General features: G+C 30.3%; 2 protein-coding genes across 2 annotated transcripts; both read left to right on the forward strand.

Annotated features, from left to right (window-relative positions):
* The first annotated feature begins 3,529 nt into the window (after nucleotides 1-3,529).
* Nucleotides 3,530-7,194, forward strand: LOC132730215 (steroid 17-alpha-hydroxylase/17,20 lyase-like). Its single transcript, XM_060716082.1, has 6 exons — nucleotides 3,530-3,821; nucleotides 4,372-4,586; nucleotides 4,978-5,106; nucleotides 5,425-5,529; nucleotides 6,112-6,246; nucleotides 6,728-7,194. Exons 1-6 carry the CDS (start codon nucleotides 3,805-3,807, stop codon nucleotides 7,072-7,074), a joined length of 948 nt encoding a protein of 315 aa, XP_060572065.1. The 5' UTR covers nucleotides 3,530-3,804; the 3' UTR covers nucleotides 7,075-7,194.
* Nucleotides 7,195-10,497: 3,303 nt separating this feature from the next.
* Nucleotides 10,498-14,947, forward strand: LOC132730214 (uncharacterized). The gene is made up of 4 exons (XM_060716081.1): nucleotides 10,498-11,422; nucleotides 12,152-12,195; nucleotides 13,204-13,291; nucleotides 13,587-14,947. The coding sequence occupies exons 1-4, from the start codon at nucleotides 11,098-11,100 to the stop codon at nucleotides 13,604-13,606; spliced, it is 477 nt and encodes a 158-aa protein (XP_060572064.1). The 5' UTR covers nucleotides 10,498-11,097; the 3' UTR covers nucleotides 13,607-14,947.
* Nucleotides 14,948-15,396: the final 449 nt, after the last annotated feature.

Consider the following 15,396-nt stretch of genomic DNA (forward strand, 5'->3'; position numbering starts at 1 on the left):
TATAACCGGAAGTTCGCTATAACCGTTTTCGCTATAAGGGAAGTTTACTGTATCTGGAATGTTGTTACTGATTGATTTCCTAACAGCTTTCGATTCTATATCATGAACATCTATGCATACTGTCTTAGAATCCTTCAATTTTGGTGAAAATTTTATCAGTTTGGTGAAACTGTTTTACAATAAATCCATTCTTGTGTAACAATAAATGGAAATTTGTCAGACTGGTTTTAAGTACGTGGTTGTCGTAAGGGTATCCCCTTATATTTTATATCCTGTGCAGAAATTCTTGCAATACTTATGTTGAAAATTAATACAAATATAAAAGGTATCAGTCTATCAGACTTAATGCATGTAACTCAGAATAATTATTTCTCTTATCTTATCATTTGATGTATTTTTGACTAGTAAGTTTGATATTAATACCATTTGTTTAGAGTATTAAAACATTATAGCGTCTATTAATAGATTTAAATCAAATGTATTTTGGGCAACAAGCTCAGAAATAAGAAATGCTTTTAATGATTAAAATAATCAATAGTCAAAAGAAGGGATGCAGACATATTTATTGACAATTATATAAAAGTTCAATTTTTGTATCGATTTTGTTTTTATTTTCTGTAGAAAAGTTTCACTTATTTCATATGTTCCTCACTTGAAAAATGATAATTAAAAACTTTAAGTTTTAAATAACTACAAATTAATCAATGTATCAATGTATCAATGTATATGGAAGATTTGTTTGTGTATATTGAGACAGGTACCTGTCATTTAACATCAAATAAGAAGAGGGTTAGAAAATAAAACCTGTCAGATTTTGTCAAATTATAATTGGGACAACAAAATATTTTTAATAATGGTAATCTAGAAACGATTCTTAACATTTACGTAAAGATACAAAGAATGTTTACCATGCTTATTTTAAATTATAGTCACTTAAATTGGTTAAAAAAATTAAAAATAAATGAACCCACGCACTATCGAAAATTTGTCTCCTCACTGAAAATGAAAACTCTTCAGAAAAGAGATACTGCATTAGGCATTCGATAACTTAATATTACAAAAGATTCATATTTACAATGGTTTCAGTAAGTTAATCACACAATACAGGCGACGAATTATATCTTATGCATAAAACGCATTCAATAAGAATAAAAGGTATTATTAATTATATATTATATTAATCATTATATATGTTCTTTCTGCAACAACCATATTGAAACTATAAAATATTTATTATCTGTTTTGGGATTGCCAGTTAAGTTCTTCCTTCTGGGAAGATATCAAGTCATCGATTAATTTAAAATGTACTGATGTCAACGCACATTGACCTTAACACAATTTAGTATAGGCAATGAACAATTGAACACTTAAATGTATTTAATGCAACATTGACTTTAATTTTGTTGGGAAAGTATACACTTTATCGATGAATATTAAAGAACTCAGTTCTATTAAAAGTTACGTCGCCCAGCTTTTGAAAACACAATTATAAAATTATTAATAATAATGATATAAATGCATAAAGTATTCATGACAAGAGGTACAACTCTTAATTGAACATCAATATCAAAATAGTAGGAGTTGTTTCTCTTGAGTTGATGACACTTTTGTCAAAATAAGTATCAATGTTATATTGGGATCTCCTTTATGTTCAAGAAGTTCTATAATATTGTAATGTAATAAAAAAAGGTTCTGAAAAGGAATCTTTTTCTAATGTTACTGACATTAATAACGTTTTACAATATTGGAACAATTATACCATTGAATTGCTAACATTACTATCTTTGTAGAAAGAAATATCTTGTTCCTCTTCAAATATATATCTCAATTTATTGTATGTTTGTGCATAAATGCTTTGTCTTGTTAAAACATCTGAGAATAAAAATAAATTTAGCTCTGGGATCAAAAATTTGCCCTGCCTTTTGAAGATTATAACTATATTAAGTTAAAAATATTTATTCTCAAAAGCAATGAACACTCAATTTGATATGTGTTTGGAATTAAACGTTGTGGATATATTCCAAGTTTGTTCAAATTATTGCCCTTATAGCCTGATTTGGCTTCACCCCAGGGATCATGGATTTTCCTTATTTGTATATAGCAAATACTTAAAAAGTTCTTTTTTCTCTAAAATAATGAAGGCTAAAGCTTAGCATGAAACGTTGTCTAGTAGACCTCTAACAAAATTGATTTAATTATATAACCCTTGAGTCTAAATTGGCCCCACAAAGGTAGGTCACGGATTTCACTTAGATCTATATAGTTAAAACTTAAACCCTGTGACATATTTATTTGTATTCAAAGCTTCAGCTATGAAATATGGGCCAGATGCATAATGAACTTTGACATTTGCTGACTTAGAGTTTGACCAATTGATAAACGATTTTAAACAAAAATAACGCTCTGAAATTTGGATTTATGATACAGTTTCAGATGCAAAATTGAACTTTGACCTAGCTTTTAATTTTGAATAAGTGACCTACTTTGAATTACCAGTGATAAAGCTATGCAATTTAGGCTATATGCGCAGTTTATATATATTTCTATATGCAGAATTTAATTTTGACCTATATTTTGTCCCAGTTACATTTTTATTTGCACTGAGAGCTACTGCATTGAAATAAAACTACTGCTGCAGTTTTAAACTTTGATATCAGTTGACATAGAAATCTAGATATCAATATTATGCATGTCTTTCAATATCATCAGTTCTGTGTAATTTTATGTCTCCATTCTCCATACTCACAACGTGTGCGATAAATGTGCATCATGGCTCTTTTCTTATCTGTTTTATGATAATATGTGTTGCTGACCTGAACTATTTTATAAGTCTAGAGTGATACACGTTTTAATAAATTGAAATCCTAAATAGTTCCATGCCGACACCCCATTCTTATCAAACGATTCGGCAGTATGTTATTTTGATCTGTTTGTGAATCATTCTGTTTGTCTTAAAACTTTAAACTGGCTCAAAAATTGCTTTCCATTATTTTAGCTAATATACATATAAAATAAACACGTCATATGCTATTTTGTTCATAACAAACTTTGTTCATGTACTAAACTTGTAGCCGAAAGCACAATTTTGGGGTCACACTTTTCTTTATAGTATATATTTGAACAGTTAGTGTCAGCCTTTTAACAGGTACACATTCATGCTCTTAACAACTAAACAATATCTTTAAAGTCGTTTTCCTTTTGGAATCGTGATTTAATTTCAACAATGTTTGATCAGATTTACAATGATATTTTTTTCATAAAAGTAAATAAAACTATAAGCTATACGAGTGCTGCTTATTGTTTAGGTCGAAGGCAAACTTTGTTTTTAAATTAAATATTTATAAGATGCTTCTTTGATTATAGGAAAAGTGATCAAAGTTACATATTTTTGTAATTGAATGTTTTCATAGTGTTTTGTCCGAACATTTACTTTGAATGGCCGGTTATATTACACATTTATTTATTTCATTTTGTATAAAATGTTTTGTTTTATACATTATTCTTTTCTCTCTCTCTCTCTTTTGAAATATTGAGTGATAATTGATTATTTAAGTGACTGATTGATTTTGGTTTCATTTACTCTATTTTGTAGTTTGAGTTGGATTAGCTTATTGTGAAAGACATTTAAAACACATACTAACATTCGTGAATTTCTCAATTTATAGAAATTACTTGCAAGGAGACGCTTTAGAGCAGAGATTATTTGAAGCAGTAAATGCGGCGTTTGTTGAAATCGATAAAGTCTCTGGCCAGTTTGATCCCGGACAGTACATCAATTTTATTGTTACCAACATTCTGACGAGCATGTGCTTTGGTGAAAAGTAAGTGTAGTCTGGAAATATATGTTTTATGCCTTTTTATACAAATGGTGATTCTAAAGTCTTAAAGTCATTTAAATATTCAATGTTGAATATCCGCGATCCGCTCACAATCATGCCACGATTGACAAACAATCAACTGAAACATGCAATGTAAAAGTTATACATGTACTCACATTAATGTCACTGAAATATTCAGTTCAATATCGACTAAAATTATTTTGATGAAATAAGTAATGTAAAATAATTGCTAACATTCATGTTACTAAAATATTAACTTTTAAATATTCTCATACAATTATTTTATTGAAATCTCAAAAAAAAATTTAAGAATTCACATTAAATCATGTCCCTGAAATATTCAATGTAAAATTTCCATGAAAATCATATCCATGAAATAATATTTGCTTATTAAAATCCCCTTACTGATTGAATATAATCAATGAAAATCTGATGGAATTAACATCACTGATCCTGGAAACGGAATTTTTTCAAAGTCATTTTTAAAATATTAGAAACCTTTTATTGTCCAATTCATGTTGATATTTTCCAGATACGATTTTAACGATAAAGAATTTAGTCATCTTTTGAAAATGGAAGATGTACTGATTAAAAAAATTACTGAGGGTGTGCCAGAAGATTTTATACCAGGTCTAAGATATGTATACAAGTCAAAAGCATTTAAAGAATTAGAGGGATTAAAGGATTGTCTAATAGAAGGTTTCATTAGGAGGAAATACAAGGAAAGTGAGTCAACTTTTAACAAAGGTGAGTTTCCATATAACATTATGTAATAACAGCCCTGGTCATTCGACAAATATCGACCCATTTCGTAAAAAAAGTAATGAAGTCGAATCTGCTTTAAATAGAGTTATTTGACATTTCTCAAATTGCTATTTCTTTAAATTCATTTCTGTCGAGAGAGGTGGTTTTTTCTTCTGTGTCATCATTTTCTATCTGACCAGCAATTGCTTCAACACTTTTCCAAGAGCATGTTTTTTTAACGGTGTATATTTTACAAAAGATTAGGTGTTTTTGTAAAGAAAAATGATTAAAGATCAACATGACCTTGTATTGTTGTTCACAGATGAGTATGGAATCTAAATTAATTAATTCATTCTTTTGTCATGTGATGTGTTGCTTCAAATTTATTTGGCAGATGACATTCGGCATTTCACTGACACTTTGATTTTTGCTCGCATGGAAGCAAAAAAAGAGGAGGGAATGCAAGCACTTAGTGCCCTGGATGAAGATCATTTAATTCAAACGCTTGCTGAGATATATTTCGGTGAGTTTGGTTTACAGATCTTATTTATTTTCAAGCATTTAAATTAGAAAACCTTTAGAAAACAAATTCTGAGACATTTTGAAACGATAAACAATCCTGTAGGTAACTTTTCTAATTCTAAACAGCATATTCCGTTTTATGACTTATTATTTCCTTTCGGTTTTCTTCAGATTATATGAGCTTAAATTTTAAACTTTGTGCCATAGTTTATTCTTTATAGTTGTTCTGGCTATGCGACCTTAGGAAATTTCTTACTCCTTTCTGACAGTTTTTTATTTCATATATTGAAAAGCTCTTTATGTTCATTTGTTGTTTAAGCTGGCATAGATGCACTGCGACTTACACTCGAGTTTGCCCTGTTGCATATGGTCGCTTTTTCAGATATTCAACGTAAGGTCCAAGACGAGATAGCTAACGTCGTTGGTAAGCTCAAGTCACTAAAAGTTAGCCAAGTAACCATCACACTATTTTTGCTCATACGACAGTGGGCAACTGTAAACAATCAAATTTACTCGCAATTTTTCGATGATATTTAGCTTATGTACAAGGTGCTCGTCCGTCCTGTCTGAAATATTTAAAGGTGGCATGTTTCGTCTTCCTCGAGCGGTTAAGTTGGAAAGTAGCCTTTACATTGTTGGTTCAAGGTAAAACCCAACCAGAATAAGCAAATGTACAACAGCTTAGATGCTCTTGATACTTACGAATCAAATTTGTCTCGTTTCGAAATTAGCGTTTCATTTTCAATACACAATATGCCTGCTATTTTCGAGACAAGAATGGCTTGCAGGTTGGTTGAAATTTGCCAACATCGGTTTTGAAATACGTTTGTTACTGATTTACCTAAGTCAGTAAGGCAATTTCAAATTTTATACTTGAAGTGTTATAAGACCAGTTGTCATGAACCTTTTGAAACAGTTAAGGCAGGGTGTTTCTAAATACAAAATTAAACACTTTTGAAAAAAACTATTGCTCACGAAAATGTGACACAATTTTTACTGTTTATAGGAAAGGAAAGATTGCCGGGACTAGCAGATCGCCCTAATCTTGGTTACACCGAAGCTGTGATACATGAAAGTATGCGCCTAGCAACCATCGGTCCAACCGGAATTTTTCATGAATCATCCTGTGATTCGGAAATTTGTAAGTACACATTTGACGAAGTTTCAGTTTTGTCTTTGTTATATTAACGACAATCTTTAACACAACATCCATAAATTTCATTCTTATATCTTTTTTTTTTAATTGGACAAAATCTGTCATTAATGATGATAAATAAAAGTTTTTAGGCTAAGAAACTAAATTAAAACTTCATGTCATTTGTCAGTCATTATTATGGAATATCAAATGTTAATACTTATTAAAATGGCTTCTTTATTTTTAAAGAGAAACATTTTACTTCGAATAATTCATTCATGTAAAATAAGCCATCGTCTTGCCTTGCTTTGAATTTTTAGCTGATTAAATGATGATTTATAAAATTCTTATATATAAAGAAATTATAGTAATGATATAGTGTAAAAATATTCCAAAACAACAATCTAAGATAATTAAAAATATATATATTTCTGACCGTATTTGTGTATCATTGTGATTCCACTATTAACTTATATATTTCATTAAGGTGGTTACAGAATTCCTAAAGGAACAAGCGTAGTCATCAATCACTGGGCGCTTCACAATGACCCAAGCGCCTGGGATGACGTTGATAGGTTTATTCCACAGAGATATTTAGATGAAGATTGTAAACTAGGACCCAAGCCAAAAAGCTGGCTGCCATTTTCGGCGGGAACAAGAGTGTGCCTCGGCGAATTTGTTGCAAAGCCGATACTTCATTTAATCTTTGCAAGTCTGATGCAACGCTACAAATGGAAAATGGAGTCTGGAATATGTCCAGATATTAATCCAGTAGGAACACCTTTTACTTTGTCGTGTAAGCCATACAAAGTTATTGCTGAAAAAAGAATATAATCCTTACATGATATACCACAAATTGTTCAGACAATGCCCATTGCATACCCTTGACAGTATCTTTGTTCATATGACTGTACATGTTAAGATATTTGCCAAGTATAGTCAATTTTCTAAGGATTGTGTTGTGATGGTTGTGATTGGTTACGCCGAGGAACGACGTCGTCTCTTATGGAATGGCCTTTATGTGGCACATGGCATGACCAGTTATTATTAACAGTTTATGTCAAGTTGTGTTAATTAGGTTTTTTCTACTTCTTAAAACATCAAGTAAATAAACATGTTGTTATTTTTGTATGTAATCACTTTATTTGAAAAGCATTTGCATTGTGATATTTATTTTTTATGAAATGGCTGGCTTAGTTCCTCATTTTTGCTTCATTGGTAATACTAAAACCGAGCTCCGAATATTGTTGTGGTCTACATTACTGTCTATTTTTGAATACTAGTATATCGGAATTTTCATTTTTTACTTCTTAATCTTACATTTATTTGTTATGGTCTTCACTGTAAATTCATTTTGTTTAGTGTTTTGCTTTTTCTATTCTTTTGTTATGTGTACTGTTTTATCAAACATTGTTTGAGGGTCTTCACTGTTTATACATTTTGTTTTGTTATGTATACTGTTATGTCATGGTCAAAGTTTCAGGCTTGTTGTTAAAAATAAATTGATATTTTGATTATATGTCTTTCATACTTCTCTTACTTTGAAATGTATGTTTATATTTTGTTATTTTCAATTCTGCCTTTATTCTTGTTTTTACTTTTCTTCACCTTTGACAAAGATTAAAGGGAGTTTACTTTCAGTAATACGTGAAGTTTTACATAAAATAAATGTATTTTGAAATTTAAAATTCTGCCTATAATATAGAAATTTAATATTTTCTAGCTTGTTTTTACTTTTCCTCACATTTGAGTTTAAATTAGTTTACTTTCAGTAGGATGTGTAGTTTTATGTATAAAATAAATGTATAAGAAAATGTTTTGTGTGTTTGTTATTTAATCTTATTAGAAACAGAGCACTTTAGAGTAAAAGGGTGCGAGGTCTTTTAAAAATGAAAGATATTCGTTGTATATATTAAACAGAATAATTATATATTCGAATTGTGTAATTTTGGCGCTATATAACAATTTAGAGTAAACAGATGAGATGGTTCTTAAACAAACTGATTTACCATTACTAACATAACAAAATGGCTCAGTTTGTATTCCTCATAATTATATTATTATCTTTAAACTGCAAAAATGTTTGGTAAACTTGGTCAATGCAGATCAAGGTCAGCCACATATCTAATCTTATCTCAATCTGCACTGTTCATGAGTCAGTAACGATATGCTGTCTATCCATTTATTGATGATCAATCGTTCTATTCAAAGTGCAAGTCCAAGTCAGTTACAACCAACCGTTAAAGGTTAAATTTGATTCCTTTTGTTTATTCAGTTTAAGATGAAGTGACCATTTACACTAAATAGTGCACAAAAATTAATACTTTTCATCTAGAAATATATTTTGCCGTCACCTTTGATGTTTTTGCATCAACGCTTTTCTTATAATAAAACGACTGTTTTTGTTTTAATGGCGTTAGCTTGTTCCAACTTTTTGTGAAGTTAGCGCAAATGGTAAAGGGCTTTATTCAACTTGGTCTATATGTACTTATGGACATCAAAGAATCCTCCTATTACCCTTAGCTTCTTCTTCCGAAAGTATTTCTGGTGACCTTTCACACATCCAATCATCGTCAAGCTTTCATAATTTTAAAAGCGATATTTGGAAAACCAATATGAGTATGTAATGTTCACTATTTCGAAGACATCAAAGAGTCCAACTTCTTTTTATCCCCTAGCTTCATCTTCTAAAAGTATGCGTAAACTTTATTTTGCAAAAAACATGTTATTTTTCGTTCGAGATTTTTGTTTACCTAAAGAGGCTAAATGTTGCAAAATGTTGTGTCAAATATAGCACTTTATGTGGAGATAAGAAACTCTTGTTCAGTAAATCATATTTTATTACTCCCTGTGCTATTTAACGAAAGATAAAGTTTACACAGATTTTTGTATATAGCCAAAACTATAGCCATGTTACAAAAAGACAAGCTTTTTGACGATGAACACATTTTTAATGTTTTTACGATTATCACGAACATTTCTTACCGTCTTTAATGTACAAACTGATGTTTCGTATCTTCGATTTTTCCCAATATTATTTTTGATTCCATTTTTTGTCCTGATAATGAAATCCATTGATAAAATTATAGTTTATATTCTTGGAACATCTGTGACCTGCAAGATAGGATCTGGCAAGGGTATAAATATATGATATTGAATTATGATCTTAGCTCTAGCCCTATAATCGTATCTAAATTTATTTCAACACTTTTATTCATTTATGTAAACCTTGGTGTTAAAATTTGCCATGCCAATTTAATATATGAGGAAGACAATTCCATGATAAATATTAAAACTATTTAAAATTTAACCTTTTTCTTTTATAGTAAGAGGATTTTTTTCATGGCGTTTTGAATTTTGTAATTGCCAAACAAAAACGAGATTTAAAGATGATTCCTATGTGTTACTCATTTTGTTTAAGTATCCTGTAAGTTACTAGTAATTAAAATTGAAAGAATTGTTCCAACAATTTACAAAGAGAAAAAACAACAACAACAAAAATAACACCAAAAAACCCGATCATGTTAAATCATTATAAAAGTTTAACACATTTCAAAAAGCTATATTATCACATTGTTTGCTAAACTGTAATAATTATTATACATATATAATCCGCCCGTGGATTACAAGGTACCGGTTTACATGTGTATTGTAGGATTAGTTACGCCACACACTTATAGGAAATTTACAAACATTATTGTATTATTTCAGGTACATTTGCATAATTTTCATATAAACTTTCTATTAATTACAGGCTGTATCCCAATATATATCTATACCCTTTGAAAACGTTATTTGCTATGAAAATGGATTATCGCAGTAAATGTCAAGTACATGTACCCTGTCAATGACTTACAACCAACAAACCCGAAAAAGTGTAGATCCCTTGGAAACAGCGAAAACAATAATATTTTGAATAGTGCAGAATAGTTCTAATGGTAATGATTCACTGATTAAAATTGTAACGAACATTAGAGACATTCCTCTAAGTTATGAATATTTTCCACCAAAAGTAACAATGTTTTCTCAAATGCTGGTTTAGATTAAACATTGATAGACACCTTTTCAGGAGGTTTAGTTCTTATTCCTGCAAGCAGCTCTTGTATATTCTTTCAATTATTTCACTGTCCCAAGGACTTATTTGTGGTAAATTGCTTCTCTCTTTCCAGGTGAACCAGCTGATCAAGTGCCCTGGCTTATATAAGAAATTGGAATTCAACAGCAAAAGCAAAAACAAATAAAATGCGTCATATTTTAGCGTTATAATTTCACCGTTTCATTCTCGACGACGAGTAAAGGTTTACAAAAGCGAATAGTTTTAAAGAATAAACCAAAGAATATACAATGTATAGTACTGTGCCCGTTAGTTATGATGAAATGGGTAATTACATCATGCTTGAATTATTACTTTTTTCTCTAATTTCATTGTTTCCAATACATTCCTGCAAAATAAATACGCTTTTAAAATGACTATACAACAGCGTTGTTTATATGTCTATAACAAAGAACATACATCAATTATAAATATATTTATTGTCTTTTAAACTGCTTTACCCAACTGTAGTCAACGAACAGAACAAAATGCCATTGTTATTTGTATAATGTGGGTGCAACCTGGATTTGCATTGCAAATAATTTATATTGTCTTTTCACGTTACCCATTGGAGCCGAGGAGTGTTATGCTATGTCATTGTTATTTGATAACAAAGGAAGATAGTTGCAGTAACTGACTTGGAACGAAAATGAATTTGTTATTTTGATTTTATTTCTCTCCTGCTGCTTTGTGTGTTAAATTAATCGGCATTTAACGATAATTTAAGACACGAGTAGCATCGAAGACATAAGTGCCGAGTCAAAATGACAGTGTCTTGTTGTTTTTCTATATATTTTATCATCTTCTTTAGTGGACAATTGAACGTTGCTTTGGGAAGCATTGACCAGGCTGGATTTAGAAAATATGGCCGGTTGTACAACACTGATGGCCAGGTTTGTACCTCGGATAGAACCGTGTTTAAGGCAGACAGTGTGACATCTTGGGTGGAATGCGCTGTACTATGTTCGAACACTGACCTGTGTTTCGCAATATTCTACAATTCAGAAACAAGGAAGTGCACTGGTTGCACTTACTTCGGTGATAATGAAACTCTCATCGATGCTGGAACAAAGTTTTACAGTCGCATAGGTAGGATGTTTAAAATCATTTCTGGTAAATGCATCGGTTTTGCTTTCGTGCTGGGTATTGCCGTTAAATAACGTGCAATTTAGCGGGACTTTATTCTTTTAAACTAAATTTTACTGACGTTACCGCTTTATTGGCCTCACCATTTCTCCTGCTGAAATTATACTTTGGACATTTCACTATATGGTCAGTTCTAATTGACATTTTAAAAACCAAATAAATATGGGAAAATGCGGGATGGCGTTCCAAAACCAAAGTCTACCAAAATCGACACAATAAGATTTTTTTAACATTTTAACAGAAAATAAGCTTATTGATGCTATTTGGTTGCCGCTGTCTCTCTTCGTTTAATAACCTCACCTGACTGTCCAAAAGCATTAGAAAAGCAGGACCTTTGAACTTCTTACTTGAATATCCGTAAGATAGGAATCCTGCTAAATTCCATGTCTTAACAAAGACATTATTTTAATTTTTTTTTTCTTTCTAGTGTAAAATTCGTGGGCAATATAAAGGCAGAGAAAAGTATCCAGTTATTTAGATTTTTAAACATAATACATGTATTTTGTACAAGTTAGTTTGAATACTTTAATAATGAGAATGTTTTGTTGATCAATTTATTTATTTATTTAATAAACACATAAACTAGTTATGCAAATCATTATCAAAATGTTTAAGAGAAATGTTTAAAATATGTGAACGGTCGTTTAAGTGTACCATAAATGATTTTTTTAGGTTATCGGCTCATTCAACAACAGCTGAATTGGACAAATGCAAAGGTCCGTAAATTGTATTTTTTTTTTGATTTTCTGATTTTTAAATAAATACATGTTAACTGTATGTTCTGATAACAAATGTACACACGGTTCACGATATGTGAGCCCATTGAAAGATTTTTGAGAGTCTTTTACTTGTAGAATACAATTGTATACGTACAAATATAACTATCACTTTAATGTATGTGTATATATTACGACAGACCGATGGGGACATTTAAATTTCATGAAATCCCGTTTTCAATTTCGTGAATTCACAATTATAAATTCGTGATTTGTTTTTTGTTTTTTGTTAACATACGGAATTCACGAATTCACGATTTCAGCTTCATGAATTCACGATTTTAACATCACGAATTCATGATTTCATCTATATGAATTCAAGATTTCAATTTCACTAATTTACGATTTCAACTTCATGAATTCACGAGTACAACTTAACACATTCGCGATTTTAACTTCACGAATTCACAATTTCATTTTCACGAGTTCACGATTTCAACTTCGACGATTCATTAGTCTGAAAAAGTCCTACACTCAACGTCGTTAATATTCTTCGTGAAAAGAGTTATTTACGAACAAGAAGTATCTTTTTTAAAAAAATTGTAGATCGTATCCTAGGAAACATGGATATAAAATGATAAGGATTATGGCATTGAGCCTATTATTGAATTTTACGTTTGCATTTTTGAAATATTGATCAGAAATCATTTGCATATGTTGCCTCCTAAACAATACTCAGAATATTTCTCTTAAAAGAAGAACCATAAGCTCTATTTTTTTCAGGAAAAGGTTCATTTCACGAAAGAAATGGAAATAAATAAATTATTAAAAAAGATAAATAAATAAAAAACAAAATCCAGTACCTGGCCGAACGGTGATTCCTTGCATTTTTGGAAATGCTTATGATTATATACTTCTACTTTCTTCAATCATTTAGAATAATATCTAGAAATATTGTTTTAAACTATCATTGTAATCTAAAATTTATAAATTTTCTTTTGTTTGTAGGCGAAATGTTTAGAACTAGGAGGTAGTCTGGTGTCAATAAAGTCTCTACAGCAACATGATTTTATTGTTAGGATTCTTAGTGGATTCTGTAAGTTTGTTTGTATTTTCGTCCATCGCTCTAAAAATATATTATATATCATATATTTATATTCAATACACACCTATGTGTCTCTGTTCAATGTCTATTGGACCTTCGTTTAACATTACAGTATATTAGAAGATCTAACTCCAATATATTTTTAGATTATTCACCGTATTTATGTAATGATGTTGCCAGTTTGTCATTGAGATTGCATTTCTGACCGATGACCTTAAATTAGGAATAATAAATCTTGTATTTGTACCATACCTTAAACCATAGCCATGTCACTTTCACCTTTAAGATGCCGTTGATACTGATTAACGTATATGGATTGGGGGAAATGATATGGCAACAGAAGGAACGTTCCTATACGAAGACGAGACAGCCTTCGCTGAAACTCCCGGTGCTACCAAATGGGGCCCAAGACAACCAAACAACTATAAATCTCGAGAAGATTGTGTTCAATTATATTATACAGATGGCGAATGGTATTGGAATGATGAGCGGTGTGTTTTGGAATGGTACAGCGTATGTGATATAAATTAATGCAATCACATCAATATTATTTATTTTTGTGCAATTACTATACCACTGATTATTTCATGTCACGAATTTACACCTTTTTCAATTGACCTGTCGCTTACTTTAATTAAGACTTTAAGATTCGAAAAGTTTTAAAGAGAACAAGAATATATTACATAAGAATAATATTGATTTAAACATGAAACTAAACAAACATTTCACCTTATATATACAATAACACATCACTGAATTTGGTAGAATCAAATTTCACAAACTTTGACTAATACAAAAATGATGAACTGAACAACAATAAACCTTTGTTTATCAACCTATTAGACTATTTGAAGTATAATGTTTATAGACGAGCAGCTTATTAATCAATTGGTTTGAACAATATTGAACCAAATATTTGACGTTACTGTTAAAACCACATCGAAATTTTTATTGCATTTATGATCAACTATTAACAGTTATGTTGATACTGGCTCATTTCCGGCTTCTCCAAAAGAAGCTTAGTACGTTATTTTATGCCTATATCTAAAGGTGATGAGTTAGGGAATGTAAGCATATGCAGGCCTGTATCTATAATGTCCCACATTATTTCTATGTGAAAATTTTTTATTTTCCTTAAGGATAAAGGTTGTTTCGTTAAAAAAGAAAGGACATTAAAGATAACTATGGCGAAAAGGTTAACACATACACAGACAGTAAAATAGGATTAGAACAGTCGGGTGAAAGAAAGACGGGGAGAATATATTGACTATCCTTTAATCACAATTTTCTGTTTGATATGAATAAATGGTCAATAAAAGTTTAAAAGTAGTTGTGTGTAGTAAATCGTGCAGCACGATAAAGACTTTCTTTGAGACCAAATCTCAGGACCATGTACTACGATTGTTTCGTCTTACATGCTTTCTTGTAGTTTTTTTTTTGTAAATTTCGTGTAATACAGCCAATCTCCGAAAGTATTGATTTATTTACTGATTACACAGTACACACCACTCGCTTTAAATACTTTGACACGTGTTTTTCCAAATCAGAATCATTTTTATGAAAAATCTAAACACATTTTGCATGAAAATACTGTAGTTCAGATTGTTTATAAACTTGGTCAGGAAATTTTGAAAAGTATATTTTCAGCTCATAAAATTAGTGCTGGTACAAGTAGGATACTTTAAATTATTATAATTTCAATCACCCCTAAACCGATATTTTAGCACATATTTTCTATATAAAAGGTATTTACTTTTGTTTTTTTCTTTGATTATTGTATGTAAAGTTATTACTACGATTTTATATAGTATCCCAGGCAAAGCTCATGTATTGATGTATGAAGTTTACAAACTATCCACTGTAACAGCAGTAAACTGTAGCATTTAAAAGAATCCATACCTTAAAAATGATAAATATCCATGTAAATATATTTGAAAGATTTCTAACAATTTGAGATAAATATCCTGTTGTAAGCCACTTGTCATGTTATAGTACATGTATATTCTTCTTATTAAATATCACTATGTAGCTACTAGTCAATCAATATATTTTTTTTACTTTTCAGATTTGTTTTTTGCTAGACAATATGTTTTATG

This window comes from Ruditapes philippinarum, unplaced genomic scaffold (assembly GCF_026571515.1).
Source record: "Ruditapes philippinarum isolate M1 unplaced genomic scaffold, ASM2657151v2 ctg14368_1_1_1_1, whole genome shotgun sequence".
Lineage (NCBI taxonomy): Eukaryota > Metazoa > Mollusca > Bivalvia > Venerida > Veneridae > Ruditapes > Ruditapes philippinarum.

Coding starts and splice junctions, on each gene's coding strand:
- LOC132730215 (XM_060716082.1), top strand. Junction 4,587..4,977: donor TGAGTCAACTTTTAACAAAG/GTGAGTTTCCAT, acceptor TTTATTTGGCAG/ATGACATTCGGCATTTCACT. Junction 5,107..5,424: donor GCTTGCTGAGATATATTTCG/GTGAGTTTGGTT, acceptor TTGTTGTTTAAG/CTGGCATAGATGCACTGCGA.
- LOC132730214 (XM_060716081.1), top strand. CDS start 11,098: ATGACAGTGTCTTGTTGTTTTTCTATATATTTTATCATCTTCTTTAGT. Junction 11,423..12,151: donor AAAGTTTTACAGTCGCATAG/GTAGGATGTTTA, acceptor TGATTTTTTTAG/GTTATCGGCTCATTCAACAA. Junction 12,196..13,203: donor TGAATTGGACAAATGCAAAG/GTCCGTAAATTG, acceptor TTTTGTTTGTAG/GCGAAATGTTTAGAACTAGG.